We start from the raw sequence: 17,207 nt of genomic DNA on the forward strand, positions 1-17,207 counted from the left end.
TATGTCATAAAGTTATTGAACGTGACACACAATCTTCGGGAGAAGATTTTCATAAGACTCAATTCGGGAGGAAGCAAGCACTCATCAACTTCAGAAGGGATTTCATGTTCTTGGTGTTTATTAAAATCAGATTATTAAAGTGGAGAACTTCAAGCTTGCGACAAGGATTTAGAGAGAGTCTAAACTTGTATAAGTCTATTGCTTATTGTATTCTTGAGACTTTACTAATTGATTTTATCTCTGGGCGTGGCCCCGTACGTGGATTAGGTTTTCCGAACCACCCAAAAAACTTTTTGTGTCACGTTACTTTTAGTTTATTTACTTTATGTTCGTAATTCTAATTCATCAACAATTTGTTCTGATACATCAGAATATCTATCTAATCAAATAATTGTTTAACTATTCTGCATTAATTAAATTGCTTGTTAAATTCAATTGGTAATCTTAAAAAACAGAATTTCACAAACCATGACAACCAAATTCAATGTTTCTCTTAAGCTAGACTAATTAATTTTGTGTTATGTTGCCAACAAAAAACTTATGAATTTATTTGAAAACATCTTCATTTTAAAATCTATAAAATAAAAATAAAAAAAGTTGTTTGACGAACTCTAAAACAACAATTGACATCTTATCTACATGGATATAGATTCCTTTACGGTCCACAAATCATTTGGTTAGTTAAACGTCGATTCAACAACTAACTAATAAGAAATTAAGAAATAATGTTCTAATTAATTAACCGAGTTTTCCTTTATAAACGACTTTTTCTTTTGACTATTTGAGCTATAAACAAATATATCAAATATTACCAAATTTGCACGTAAAAAATCAAGAGGGTTCAATCATAAAAATTGCTTTAAAAATATCGTATAAATCAAGTTGTGGACTCACTTTTTGGTTAAATGTTAAATTATATTCCATTATTATACCATAGTTGTTATTGAATATAAAGTACATGGAATTTTATTTTTTATTTTTTGTGTGTGGTTATTATTGTAGAATTAAAAGGTTTATCATTTTGTGGCTTTGACTAGGAAAAAAGTGGATGTATATATATAATAAAAGGCAGAAAGAAACATCTGGAATCGGATGTATGGGAAAGGGACATCAAAACATGCATTAATTTAGGCATAATCAGTTTTTTGGGACACATGATTATTTAATAATAATATTATTATTATATAATAACAATAATACTAAACAGTTCATACATTGAATGACGACCTTGATTTAGTTGCACAGTAAGATTAGACGAGACAACAACCTCGATAGGAATATAATAAAACGATAAGAGAAAGAAAGAAAAAAACATGATCGAGAATCTTAGTTGAGTGAAGACCAGACTAATTTCTTCATTCACTTCCTACACACACAACTTTCTACAGCTTACTTCCATTGCCATCAAACTATATATATATAGATACGTACTTGAAGAAGAACCTGAGATAAGGAAAAAAAAAAGAAGTATTAATTAACATATAATTATATACATATATATATATATATTCACGTGTAGTATTTATTACTAGTAATGCAGCTAAAAAGTTTTTCAGTTGGGACAGAGAAAGGTCGTAATGAAAGAAGTAATAAAATAATGAGCTGAGAATGGTTAAAGGGGGACCCTTTTGAGGAACTAGAAAAGAGGCAATGCTTTTATGTATATATATTCTCACATGGAGAATTAGTGATGAGTTGGAACTAGTTATGTAGCAAAGGACCATGATATATGTATAAGTATATATATGTGTGTGTATATTTGAACACATAACTTTGTTATCCAAAAAGGGGTAGGGATTAGATCTCATATATGGGGCTTTTGTTTGGCTAAGGGACAGGATAAGAGGGTGAACATAGTGTGGCCAGGCATCACCTTTTGCATTAAATATACATGACAACAAGTGGTTTGGTGAATAGGATGTTGGCTTGGCCCTTGGCCCTAATGATCAGGAGAAGAGATCAGAAAACTAATAATAATATTGGACCACACATGATATAATGATTATAAAGAATAAGTAGTAACTCTTCCTTAATCTAGTCCACTTAAACATTATCATCATACAATTATATATATATATATATGTATAGCTGAATTTACCTTTTCTACATATGGTCTTGGATGAATATCAAATGGGGTGATTAGCCACTTTTTCCAGAAGACCTGTAGTTCGGGAATGGGATTTTGCCAGATTCAATGTGCCTAATATCCTCTTCAAGGATCTCATAGTGGCGTTTCACTTCTTCAGGAGATTTTCCACCAACGGCTCTAGCCACCTTCAGCCAGCGGTCTGGGGTGTCCTTGTCGTACAAGGCTAAGGCCCTTTCGAACTGCTTGTTTTGCATAGGTGTCCATGAAGAGCTGGAGCTACGTGATGAGGTCAGTGAGTTTGAAGCCATTATATAATAAAATGCACTACTACTAGCTACCAACCTAATAAGCTCTAGTACTCCTTCAAAAACTACTCAAGGGGAAAGTTTTAATAATAATAATAATAAGCTATAGCTGACTACTGGTGATCGAAGAAGATGTCAGAGGGAAAAAATAAGGGGAAAAAAAGGGTGTTGATCTTTTGGTGAAGTAAAGATATGACTCAACCTAAATGGATGGCTTGAGAAAAAGATATGACCATTAGAGCTCCTTATAAGCAGGAGTAAAAGTAAGTGTGTGTGTGTGTGTGTGTGAGAGTGAGTGTGTGTGTGTGTGTGTGTGTGTGGTGGGGTTAAGCCAGTTGGACGAATATATCTTCCAAAAGGTAGAATATATAAGTGACCCGTCTTCTTAAGAACCACAAAGAGAGCAGGACAAAGAAACTGCTAGTGAAAGAAAGAGAGAATCAGGATCAAACTAAGAGCCATTTTACAATTTTAACCAAACCCCTCCTCATAATATTCTTTCGATCTTTTCTTAATTAGTAGTAGTAATTTCAAACAAGTTTTGATTAGTTATGTATTATACGTAGCTTTAAGCTTGTTAATATACTTGGTTATCTTCTTAATCATAAAGAGATATTTACTCATCAGAAATGTTGTACTGTTTTAATTTTGTTTTTTTATTGCAGATCTAGAGGATGATTCTCGTAATAAAATCTAATGATGAAAACTCATATCAATCAAGGAGTTAATATATGGAGAAAATATATGGGAATCAGTTCTATTAGTATCTCTGTTCCATCGATTAAACCAGATGATTCTCTTTTTCTGCAAAATATTTCGTTCCCTTTTATAGCTACTCATTTCAAGAATCAGCTGCCAAGCCAACTAGAGGTAACTATTGATGATCATCGTGACCGTTTATGCTATAAAATCTCATCATAATAAATAAACCAAGATTATTTATAGATTTACTTACGTTGGCAAATCAAGGTCTTTTCTTAATGGTAGCTTAAGCATCATCAGTACGTATTCAATAATGCTTAATGTTTGTTCTTTAGTACTATTTTTTATGGAGGCTGTTTTTTACCCTACTAGTACTCTAACAGATAGATATATAGTCTAAAATTTTAAGCTTGTTGTTAATACTTAATTATTAACTCTAAAATATAGACTAAGACCATTTAAAACTACTCGAAAAGATACTAATTATAATTTGAGTAATAATAGGTATAGTAGGGACTTTTTGGAATAATAATAATAATATGAAAGGTATCTGATATGACCTTCTTATCAATGATTCTCTTTACCTTTGTGTGGGGGACACGGCCGTACTCTCGTGTTGCTGTCTAGAAACTTGATTTTGACATTCATTTTTGGTTTACTATCAAAGTACTAATTAATCACTTAAAATGGTTTACCGTTTATTTACTAATAAAGATATATGTACCAAAATATTATATCAATAGCTTTGGAAATTTCTTTTAACTAATTACATTTGTTTTAGATGAGATCTATTATTTAAAAAAATAGTGTCAAGTTAGTTGGTGTAATATTTTGGTGCATAATTATGATGCCCATATCATTACTCTTTCTTTCACTACTAAAAAAATGTCATTTCTCAACGGGCCCAACCCCTCGAGATTGCACAATCTCGACTGGTCCCGCCCCTCGAGAATTTCAGTGCCGAGCGATTGAAAACATGGGGCTATCTCGGCGATTCTAGCCCGCCAAGATAGACATCAATCTCGACGGGCTAGGCACGCTGAGATAGAGTAATGCAAGGGAAATAATAATTTTACGTTTTTTTTTTCTAATTCCCCAGCTATATTTCATTGATTATATCATGTATTTACAGCAGACCTAAACAATTTAGAGCATATATGTATATTATAGAATATATATCTTATCACATGCTACCTAAATATTCACTACAACAATTTTCACTTTTAATGACTTACACGTTATGGGATATTTAAAGTCTAATAGTGTAAGTAATATTAAAAGTTCCTGTTGATGACTAACTATGTAAGTCATTAAAAGTTGGGAAACGTTAATTTAAAAATATGAATATAAAATTATTTATTTATAAAATGTCAGACATGTTAGAGCATCTAACGTCTCCCCTGGGAAGACGTGCCAGACATCTAACGTCTCCCATGGGAAGACGAGCCACATGGGACGTCTCTCTAGGGGAGACGTTAGATGTTTGACACGTCTTCCCAATGGAGATGTTAGATGTCTAAATACTCAACATGTCCTTCTTCTTCCCCGTGAGCACGAATCAGAGGCAGAGAAGGGCGATTTTTTGGGCGATTTCAAGGCCATTTTTTGACGATTTCGGCCAATTTTAGGCTATAAAATCTCATTTGAGGTAAGTTTTTATTATTTATAAGTGTTGTATAATAGTTAGGATAATTTTCATGCTTATTTTCTTTAGTTATTAAGGGATTGATATTGAGATTTTTGGGTTTATGAGTTGCGATTTTGGGTGATTTTTAGCTCAACAAAGTGGATTTAAAGCATATTTGAGGTAGGATTTCAAGATTAAACAATGTATTATAGCTAGAATGGTAGAAAAAATTATTTTTGTGCAATTTTTTTATATGATTTGTGTGTTTTATTAAAAATATTAGTTTAAAGTATGAAAATTAATTTTTATGTATATTTGAGATACTATATTGTTTAATTTTAAGATGATACCACATTATTTACTATTTAAAATTTTTTATTACTATTTAATCCGAAAATTATACATTTTTAATTAACTTTAATGTTTGTTGAGTATATATATGTAAATATGTTTTGCTAAAATGTATTTAATAACTTTGTCTAAAATAAGAAAAATAATTTAATTTTAATTTTACATACAAAATAGTAATTCAAGTTTATATGTTTATAAATTTTTTTAATTTATATTATTATTTAATTCGAAAATTATATATTATTTGTAATCTTTATTAACATTTAAGTAGGTTATTTATATATAGTTATGTTTTTTTTATTGATTTAGTAATCTTTTATTAATTAATTAATTAAAAAAATTACGTTGTGGTTTTAATGGAGATTTTTATGATATTTTTGCCTCAAATTTTCGATTTCAAGCACACATTTGAGGTTTTTAAGTTTTTAAAATTCCAATAATAAGTTATTGTTAATCTAATTATTTAGTGAAGTTTGTTTAGTAATCTTTTATTTATTAATTAATTTTATTTTGTAGGTTGTGAATTCAGTAGCAAAGTGCGTGCATTGCAAAATGAAGTAAATTTGCTAGCAAGGACTATTAATTGCAAGTGGTACATACATTATCTTATTTCTTGTTTTAGTATTATTAAACTTTTGTTAGAGGGGTTTGAATATCTTAAATATTCATCCATAGTGAAGTAGGTTCTAAGATTAAAATTGTGTGTTTCGGTGATAACAGAAGGTTGAGAACTGTGTGTTTTAGTGAAGTAGGTTCTCGAAAATTTATTTGTGTGCTGCGGAGCTATAAGGAAGAAACTTATTGTGTGTTGTTTGAATCGTTTGACTTGTTGTTCACAGATGGTTAGATCACTATTATAGGGGAAATGCTGCTCAATTTTGTCTAGAATTATGTATTCTATTATTATATTTGTATTGTTTTTGCTTATTTGATTAGATTTTATTAGATTGATAGATGGCTAGGTTATTAATATAGGGGAAATGCTGCCCAATTTTTTGTATGCTTATTAAGTTTTTTTTTTTTTGTTTAATTTTTCATAGACATAGGAGAGGATATGGATAGAAAATGGATGTCAACGAATAGGTTATCCGTGGAATATAAAGACGGGATCTACCTTTTTCTGACCAGTCTACCAAAACCTCCCGAGATTCCAAATAATATAAAAATTGTGCAACCTAAAGTAAGTAACTACAACTTCAATTATTTTGAAAATATATAGTTGAATTTTACTAATATTCTTTATATTAAATATTAGTGTCCACACCAACCAGACAATATGGCATTTGGATATTATGTGATGAGGATGTCGAAGACTTACATATAACATTCACGACCTGGACGTTACTTGAAAAAAGAGGTATGCATATATATTTATAAAAAGTTTACAGCTTATTTATCAATAAGTACATATAGTCAAATAATAATAATTAAATAATATATTTTACTTTGTATTTTTTGTAGCTAAACACTACGTCATATACACCAGTACACATTAATGAAATGTGACAATAGTGGACTAACGATATGCTACCGATAGTTCAATGTCATTGTCCCAAAAAATAGGTTTTTGTTGTTTACTTTTTCTATCTTATTAAATGTCTAGCTAGCTAGTGTAATATTTGTTGATTTTGTATGTGTAACAACAACTATTACTTTTTTGTATATTTAGTTAGCTAAAACATATTATATACACATTTCAGTTTTACCAATGAAAATTCACAATTTAAATTTGCCTATAATTTAGATTTTTTAATTAATATATTTAATTATATTAATTAATATACTGAAAATAAATGTTTAATTAATTATTAATTTTTTTTTTTAAAAATACAAAGACCAATGATGACTCGGGATAAGAGACATTGAATATATACAAAGTATTTTATGGGGAGACGTTGTAGGTACCCTACGATGACTCCCAGGGGGAGACTTTGTAGACATTCAACGTCTCCCCCTGGGAGTCATCATAGGGCGTACACCCTATGATGACTCCTAGGGGGAGACGTTGAATGTCTACAAAGTCTCTCCTTGGGAGTCATCGTAGGGTACCTTTAGATGGCTCCTCCAACATCGTCTCACTTGGGGGGAGACATTAAATGTCTACAATGTCTTCCCCATATAGCCATTAAATGTCTATTTGTTTGTAGTGATTAGCCAAAATCTCATAGAAAGTGTATATATATTGTGAATTAAATGAAAATAAGTTTGACAACTATAGTTACTAGTTAGCCTATAGACTAAGCAATGTATCAGAGTCATCTCTATTCTCTATTGCAAATTTTATGAAATATTCAACTTCTCTCCATATTCTTTAAGACAATCTATTTTTTTAATCCAATCTTTATCCGTCTCAAACTAAAACTACCTAAAACAATGTGATACTATTATATGTTGGTATATATATCGTCATAATAACCAACTTTTAAACTAAATGATTGGTTTTAGTAATAAGTATGTGAAAATCATATACATAGTTAAAAAAAAATGGGTAGAGTTTCCCCTATTTCAATATCAAACAAAAATCTCATCCTTATTTCTCCGCAATACACAATTCCACAAGTCCTAACTCTTCTCTACAATTCATTAAACTTTCTTATTAATTAATATAACAATATCTAGTAAAGTTCGTGATAACATACATTTCAATCAACAAGTGTTAACGTCGTCCAAATTCACCTAAAATTATAACAATAATTTTTGAAAATGTTAACTAGACAATCAACAAAAAAAAGTTTTTAAAATGATATCTCAATAACCAATAAACTAAGAAAATAGAAACTTCTAAAATAAAAATTACACTAAAACAACCAATTTAACATATTATTTTATACAACAAAAAGTTTAATCAACACAATACACAATTTGCAATATTTAAAAAATTAAATCTATTTTTTATGTAATTTTTGACCAAAAATAAGAATAAATAGATAAATGGTCAAAATAAATTCTAAATTAATCTCAAATGTGTCAATTGTTATTTACTAACATTACCCAATATATTTAACTTAAGAATATAAAAAAATACAATATAAATTTAATATAACAAATTTTCGGTAAAAAATAAAAAAGATTGAAATATTACCCAAAAAAACTTCAAAGCAATTTTCCAAGCTCCTCCATCCTTGTATGAACATTGCCTACAACATTTTGAACCTAAAACAAAAGTATAACAACCTAAATTTTTCAATTTCAATCAATTTTTTCAAACTAAAAAAAATAGAAATTAGGGCAAAAACTTGAAAAATACTTACCAATAGCGTATTTTCAAAGCTCCACTTGATGAAGATAATGATGAAATGGAGCCATAAAATTTGAGTTTAAACCCCAAAAATGGAGTTTTCGACGATGGAGTGAGAAGGGGAGTCGAAAATGGAGAAGAGAGAAAAAAAAAAGAAGAAAATAGGGGGAAATGAGTAAGAGGGCACGAGGTGGGAAGAATTAAGGAAAAAAAATGAGGGACTCTATCTCGGCGAGCCTATTCGGCCCATCGAGATAGGGTATTAAAAATAACCATTCTCGACAAGGGCCCGTCAAGATATTGTATTAAAAATAACCAATATCGACGGGCCCATTAGGCCCGTCGAGATAGAGCAAATTTTTTAAAAAGGCCACCAATCTCAGCGGCCCATTTGATGCTTGCCGAGATTGTTCATTATCTCGGCGGACACACACGAGCCCACTGAGATTGGTATGACGAAATAGCCCAAATTTTTAGTAGTGTTTATATATTAACCACTCAAAACTTTGGCAAACATGTTGAGATTAATATATATTGTAATGTGCCATATCTGAATCTAGCTAGTCTCTCTTAACTTTTTCAGTATAACAACCTAAATCTGTCAATTTCAATCAATTTTTTCAAACAAAAAAAATAGAAATTAGGGCAAAAACTTGAAGAAAAAAAATACTTACCAATAGTGTATTTTCAAAGCTCCTCTTGATGTTTGATGAAGATAATGATGAAATTGAGCTATAAAATTTGAGTTTACACCCCAAAAATGGAGTTTTCGGTGGTGGAGTGAGAGGGGGAGTCGAAAATGGAGAAGAGGGAAAAAAAAGAGGGGGAAATGAGGAAGAGGGCACGAGCTGAGAAAAATTAAGGAAAAAAATGAGGGACTCTATCTCAGTGGACCCATTTGGCCCGTCGAGATAGGGTATTAAAAATAACCATTCTCGGCAAGGGCCTATTGAGATAGTGTATTAAAAATAATCAATCTCGGTGGGCCCATTAGGCCTGTCGAGATAGAGCAACTTTTTTAAAAAGGCAACCGATTTCGGTGACCCATTTGATGCTCGCTGAGATTGTTATTTATCTCGGTGAACACACTATGGGTCCATTGAGATTGGTATGATGAAATAACCCAATTTTTTAGTAGTGTTAATATATTAACCACTTGAAACTTTGGCAGATATGCTGAAATTAATATATATTGTAATTTTCCATATCTGAATCTACCTAGTCTCTTTTAACTTTTTCATTAATATTTTTTTTAGTTACTTATAATATCACCATACTTAGTATATACTCACTTGTTATTAAGAAGACTAATAATAAAAAAATACTCAATATTAATAGTGTTTGGCCTTTAGTGAAATAGAGAAGACACTTAGGAGAAGATAATAATAAAACAAATATCTTAGTCACACTAGTCTCTTTCTCTCAGACTCTCTTTATTGTGATTCTCTTAGTATATCTCTTACCTTATAAATTCAATTATACATGATTTCTAACTCTTACTAAGTGAGAAGGAATAATGCTAATATTAATACTTTGAAAAGGGAGAAAATTGATGTACATTTATATATATACCTCTTTTTATAGGGTTTAATTAGTATATATTATATTGAAATAATGCATACTAATTTAGTAGAGTTTGAAGCTAAAATAGTCTATATATGATATGAAAACTTGGTCGGAAGATAATACTCAACTGGACCAATTTCAAATCTTAGATGATCTGCCAAGTGATATCATTGATATTCTTATCATTTAGTGGCTCTATTCTTTTATTTTATTTTTAATTTTAATGCTATTTACTTTTATTATTGCGTGCACCTTGGTTCTTGATTCTTCCACTTGCTGTTATTCCAACCAATAGATGGACTCAATTTATTGCTAAAAAGCTATTGCAGCCTAAAAATATATCAAAGGTATATTCTCAACTTTGAGATGATATCTCACAGTGAAGATACTCAGAATTTCTCTTGCCTACCATGCAACTTGGTTAGTAGACCTCTCTCAAATTGTCATTTGTTTTCACATTTAAAATCTACATTATTATGGTTGTTTATATTAAAAAAAAAAATACCCCCCACTAAACAAGATGACCATTTGTGTATCATAAAAAAAAACTATATTCTTCACTTAACACATGGAATAATACTTGCTTTTGATATAGCCTTTACCATATTGGCTTTAATCACAAGATTAAAGACTAAATTATTAAATAAATGTATGCTGTAAAAAGCCAATTGATCCATTTTCCTATTGTCATATCCTATAGTTGACATGATTAATCCTTAATTGGGTTTTTTTAGTTTGTTTCCTAAGGAGTTGAAAAGAGGGAAGTAAAGCCATTGTGTGATGATTTTGAATATCATTGGCTGAAAGAGACTACTTGAGCAAAAATGTAGAGAATATGTACTAGTACTGATAGTGGTCCTTGTGGTAACAGTAGTAATAATAGTTATAGTACACACAAATCTCACTCATATATATTTCGAATCCTTATCACTTTATAGGTCTACCCCCTCTACATATAAAAATAAAATACAAAAAAGTTAGTGCTAGGGTTTGATTCCTTTTGTTTTTACACTATAGTATATAAGAACATTATTGCTAATATTATCATTAAAAAAAAATCTAATAATTCTCAAACTTACTCATACTAATTTATAAACCTCATATATAAAATGCTTATAATGTTTTGGCTGCTTATTTCATTGTCCACCAAATTTTAATAAATGTATATGGGTACCACTTTTTTGAAGGAATCTTTGAACAAATTAAAAAAAAAACTGAGGTCATATTCCGCTGACAAAATAAAAGCTAATAATAATTTTCTTAAAAATATATATATTACAATAAGAATCTGCATCTGCATCTTTCGGTGATTTTTTCTTCCAATAATAGATACAAGTATAAAGTTTACATACCAATATATAGCTACTGTGAACTATATATTTGAGTTTATAACATAACATAACAGACTCTATATAATATACATGCATGCATTTATATTTATATATATATATACCTTTGTGTTCTGTGAATATCTAAAATACTTTGAATTCTTTGCATGAAAACAGGTAATGGTCGAAAGTGGGTCACGATCAGATATATAAAGCGATAAAAAGTTTGTGGTTTTCAATTAGTTTGACGAAGCAAATTATTGGGTTTTCAGATTGAAAAGAGAGAAGTTATTATATATATTTGTGTGTGTGTAAATTGATAATGAAAAATCCAAGATGACATAATTGGAGGACCTGACTTTGAACGAGTGGTTCTATAATATCTACACTTTTGTTTTATTGTCTCCGACCAATCCTTATGTATCAGACTTCAAATCTAGTTCAGGTTTTGGACCTATTGCAAGTTTAACTGTGCTTTGTTTTTGTCCTTTCTATCATCCACAGCCTGGTTTTTTTGTGTCATTATTTCTTTTGTACATTATTAAATGTGGAATAACTATTTATTAATGTGGTGATAATAAATTAATAATGATTTAATTAAAACAAAACAAAAAGATTTTCTTTTTCTTCTTTCTACCACCTGGAATTTTTTAACTTTTAAAAGGAGAAAAGAAGTGCAAACTTTATTGGATGATACCTTGGTTAGTATATATATTTGGTATACTTTCAAAATATTTTTTTGTGCTTAGACATGTCCTTCATACTTTTTGGGGTTTTTTTTTTACATTTGTATTAAAAAAATTTAAGTTATTTTTATTATTGGAACCAAACTGTTATCCAAATATCTGAACCTTATTTAAAGGTAAAACTCAAACTTCATTTATAAAGAGCAAAAAATCAAGTATATACACTTCTTCGATAAGTCAAAAATGGTAAATTATTATCACAAAAGGCAAACAAGTGACATCTAAGACCAATAGACTGGCATCCAATAACAAACATGTTTATGTGGCCATGCATACAAGCCACACTATACAAAATGGTATGCATTACAAATAAATTTAGGATACTATTCCAACCAATCCCATAAAAGGGAACAATCCCAAAACGAAATAGCAGAAACAAACAAAAGAGCATAACTAAGAATAGAGTTGCTCATTTGATCTGAACTAATTTTTTATTACTTCTAATCAATCCAACTCATTTAAAGGTTGGATGTTATAATTCTTCATCTAATCCAATTTAATTGATATTTTATCTTTGAACCAAAATTTTAATATTTAAAAAATTAATAAGTAGAAAAATCATACAAAAAACTAGATACTATGTAAGAATAATACTAAATTATGTATTTACAATTACTACATTAAGTAATTGAAATATTAAGTTTACAACATTAAGTTCACTAAATTTTTATTACTAATGTCTCAAAATTAATAACTAAAGTGCTATAATAACATAACATGAAAATAACAACAATAACATCTCCAAAGTGCTAAAATTTATCCAAAAAAAAGAAAATTAAATATATTTATAATTAATATGATATATATATAAAAAAGAATATATATTTTCTTAAGGGAGCTCCTTGGCAAAATAGCATTTTTTATGGTCCAGTTTGCACTTTGGCCTAGTTTCAATAGTTTTTAGTTAAATGACCTCTTTTATTAATGAATTTTTTGTATTACCCATTTTACCCTTAAAATAAAATAACAATAAATTAAAACAAAAATCCTAAAAACTATCATCTTTTTCCTCTCACCCATCCACCCACACCCATCCACAACCACCCACTCTCATCCCGCCGCCGCTGCCACCACCACCACCACCACCACCGGCGACCAGCCCCTTGCCGCCGCCACCGCCGGCGAACACTGCCCATCATCAGTTGCCACTGTCTCTCTACAAATTCGGCCACCACCCATTCAAAAGGTTGATTTATATTTTTATGAAAAATGAGATTTTTGATATTGTTTTTGTATATTTAAAATGCAAAATTATTGTTTTAGTATATTGAAAGTATAAGTAAGGATTTAGGTTTATTTATGGAGTTTTATGGAGGTTAAAGTTTGAAAATCTAAAAAATTTAATAGTGGTTTTGGCCATTTTCGAGATAGAGAAACCTAGAATTTTTTGACAGCTTGTCTAATTTTTCGACAAGGAGTCTGATATTTTAAACCAGCTGTCTAAATTTCAGACCATTAGTCGTATTTTTTTGACCACCTATGTAACGTCCTGGATAGCCAAGACCGCTACACTGTATACTTTTAAAAGTGCAGGACTTGCTAATCAAGTCATTAATTTAAAAACATGTCATTAAACATGTATGAGCTAGGGTTAAAAAGGTTTTGGTCGCAAAAGTTTCATTTTATATAATTAAACAGTTTTGTACATGGGATCCCAAAAAGAAATAGAGTTTAAAAGATGGTTTACAAAATTCCCAAAATACGGACAACCATCAGCCATACTAAGGCAAAACAGACATTTCTGGTTCTTGCGTCCTTGCCTAAACCACAACCGTGGCGGCTGAGCAGCTGGTCATGTACATTCGGCTCGCAGAGCTCTCCAAGTCAGGGCTGATCAAGCTTGCTTTTGCCTTTACCTACACCACGTAGCACCCGTGAGCCAAGGCTCAGCAAGAAAACACAATGCGCAACACGAACATTAATAACAAATAGTCAATTCTTTAAGCATGATCAATCATCAAATAATCCACATTAACCATTCAGCATATACTCAGAATCAAAGATGCAACTAATCACAGATAACATTCAAGTCTCATAATAATTAGGTCACATAATAGTCAGGGGCGACAACTTAGGCCGCACCCTCTGTTTACCCCACTGACTCCGGCCCGCTTAAATCGAGCTTAGTGCATAATAAACTGTCCTCGGCTACCAGTGGCCAAGCCGCGCCCTGTGCGCTTGTGTAATCCTTGGCACTCTTAGGTCGTTGGCTCACTGTTTACATGGCATAATACCATCCTTTCAATTATACATATTAGGGAGTCCTTACTCCCATTACAAATACACAACCAGGTGCAATTTTCTTAACTTTAGCTTTTACGTTCACTGATTACAAGCGACGCTCCTCGAGCACAATCTGTTCCCGAGCCCTAGCTTAATCACCTAGTCACAACCAACGTAATGGATTCCATTAATATTCAAACAAAGGTTTCCGGATACAAAACTAGCTTCCGGGACATCGAATTCCACCAAGCACGGTGGCAAAATCGATCCCGAGCACCCTAGACTAAATTCCCGTGCCTAAAATCCCCAAATGTTCAAGTGTGCACCTAAGGGCTGCGGCCCTTGAAGCCTAGTTGTGGCCCGCCCCTAAAGCAGAGCCATGCTCCCTCCTAGAGAGCTGACACGCGCCGCGGCCCTGCCCTTGGGCGCTGCAGCGCTTCCCTTTGGCCGAGCCTCCTTGGCTCATTTGCATCCTAGGGCCGCAGCGCTCTAGAACAGAGTTGCGGCCCTTCCCTTCGTGCCCAGAAAATTCACAATTTCTGACATCTAAACCTCATCCAAAACCATTCCAAAGCTCCCAAATTCAAAACCCATTATTCACAAAAAATTTAACATGACTCTAACAACATAATCCAACAGAAAACCTAGGTTAAAACTCATTAAAATCTCATTTTTAATTTCTGAAACTCAAGAACTTAAGAACACAAAAACCAGTAATGGAACACCAGAATTCAATCATTAACTTATGGATTCAAGCTTACCTCCACAGCGGAATCACTTCTCTAAGAAAAATCCAAGCCAACTCCCAAGCTTTCCACCTTAATTCAACCTTAAGATTGAGAACCTAGGAATCCTTAGTTTTCAACCCATGAACCTTATAATCAATTAGTCAAAAATGAAATTCAGTGCTTACCTTAGTTTATGGTTGAATTCCCTGGCTGAAACTGAGCTATTTACTCAAAGCTCTATCCTCAAATCACTGAATTCCTAGATGAATTCACCTTGGTTTTCACTAGTTTTCTTGAGAGAGAAGAGAGAGGAGAGGGCTGAACAATAAAGGGTCGGTCTATTTTTGTTTCACTAGCTTCTGTTTTGGCTAAGTCTAACTTTAGCTAATTAAGTCAATTCCGAGGCTCGGGGTGCCGGAAACGTCCCCAAGGGCAAAACGGTAAAATTCCCCAACATTCCCGCCTAGACTTCCTAACCTTAAATATATCTCCATATATTTATTTCCATAACCCGACAATCTAAATAACTACCTGATATCTAAAATACCCCTGACTTATCCAAAGTCAAATATTAAGCCCCGTTGTGACTTTTCCCGCTATCTAGCTCCCTAGGATTGCCTCAAGTCGTTATCTGCTAACCTGCCCACATAATAATGTGGTTCTCACAAATACTATATATATCACATTTACATTCATATAATCATACGAGCATTTTTATCACATAGTTATGCATTTAAATCAATAAATTCATTCATAAGTCAATTATGCCCTCTCGACACGCTAATCAGGGCCCCTAAGCCAAATTAGCGATTTTGGGTCGTTACAACCTGTCTAAATTTTAGATCATATGTCGAATTTAGACAAGTAGTCTAATTTTTAGATAGATCGTCGTATATTTTTAACCACTTGTCGAATTTTTAGACGGGTTGTGAAATTATCAGACAAGTTGTCTAATTTTTAGACAGGTTGTCGAATTTCTAGATTTTCAACTTGATTTTCATTTTTTTATATAACTTTTCAATCAAAGTAATGCTAATAATTTATATTTGTTTATTGTATTTTTTTTTTTCAGATGTCATTAAAAAATATTGTAATATTATGTGACGGATTGTGGAAAAAGAATGAAGACTCATGGAAATGAATTTCAAATGGCTCACGATCAAGATCAAGTTTTGTACAAACTAGCCTAACTTATGAGGAGTTAGTTGAACACATTTATGAAGTTACAGAAATCGATTGCAACATCTTCGATATAAAATTAACTTACAAGATAACGACAATGGTGGAGATTGAACCAATTGCAATAAAAAATAGTAGAGACATTGCTAGTTTATTTACATGGTAATTGCAAGATAACGACAATGATCACAACATTCTTGTACATGTCGAGAGTTTGCCATTGATAAGATTCCATGTTCTCACGGCGTCGCTGCGGCAATGTATCGTGGAGTAGATGTATATAGTTTATGCTCAAAATATCCGACTGAATTTTGGAGGATGACTTATGCATAATCTATTTACCATTTACCACCTGAAATAGAACGACATCTTCCAAAAGAGGTTAAGTCTCAAGTTGTTATCAAACCAGTGAAGTTAATTCCCCCAGGGAGACCAAAGAATAAAAGAATTCCTTGGAGATGAGAGTTTCCAAAGGAGAAGACTAATTCTGCACCTGAATCGTCATCAAAGAAAGTAAAGGGTAAGGTTTCTGATGTTGATGGGAAAAAAAAGCAACAGAAGTGTTCCAATTGTGGATGTTATGGACACAACAAAACCACATGCAAGAAATGATTATTTTTGGATTTATTTTGGACTTGGTTTGATGTGTAATGTTTTGATAATATTGTGTGATTTCATATTTTGGACTTGGTTTGATATGTAATGTTTTAATCAGGTTGTCTGAATATTGAAACTAGTTGTTGATAGTTTTAGACTGCATATCGAATTTTTTAACTGGTGGTCGAAAAATTTTAGACAGATTGTCGAAACATAACACAACCTGTCGAAATATACAAATAGGTGGTTAAAGAATTTAGATAGGTTGTTGAATTATAAGGCAACATGTCGATATATATAGACAGGTAGTCGAAAATATTTAGACAAGTTGTCGAAACTCACGACTAATTGTCAAAAGGGTATAATTAAGATCCAATTCTACATGATAAAGTGTTGTTCTAATACTATGAAGATAATCATCATATCAGTACCTCAATAGCATATCTACCACCCAATCCTTGATCATCATAGTAGTTCGATTGAAATATATACCCCTCAATATGTAATCATCATAATCTCATAAAGATT

General features: G+C 31.6%; 1 protein-coding gene across 1 annotated transcript; it reads right to left on the reverse strand.

Moving 5' to 3' along the window:
• Positions 1 to 1,158: 1,158 nt before the first annotated feature.
• On the reverse strand, positions 1,159 to 2,630 carry LOC133812637 (transcription factor RADIALIS-like). Its single transcript, XM_062246425.1, has 2 exons — positions 2,099 to 2,630; positions 1,159 to 1,443 (listed from the first exon to the last, which is right to left on the reverse strand). Exon 1 carries the CDS (start codon positions 2,395 to 2,397, stop codon positions 2,140 to 2,142), a length of 258 nt encoding a protein of 85 aa, XP_062102409.1. The 5' UTR covers positions 2,398 to 2,630; the 3' UTR covers positions 1,159 to 1,443; positions 2,099 to 2,139.
• Between the last annotated feature and the right edge of the window lie 14,577 nt (positions 2,631 to 17,207).

Source organism: Humulus lupulus, chromosome 1 (genome assembly GCF_963169125.1).
Source record: "Humulus lupulus chromosome 1, drHumLupu1.1, whole genome shotgun sequence".
Classification (NCBI taxonomy): Eukaryota; Viridiplantae; Streptophyta; class Magnoliopsida; order Rosales; family Cannabaceae; genus Humulus; species Humulus lupulus.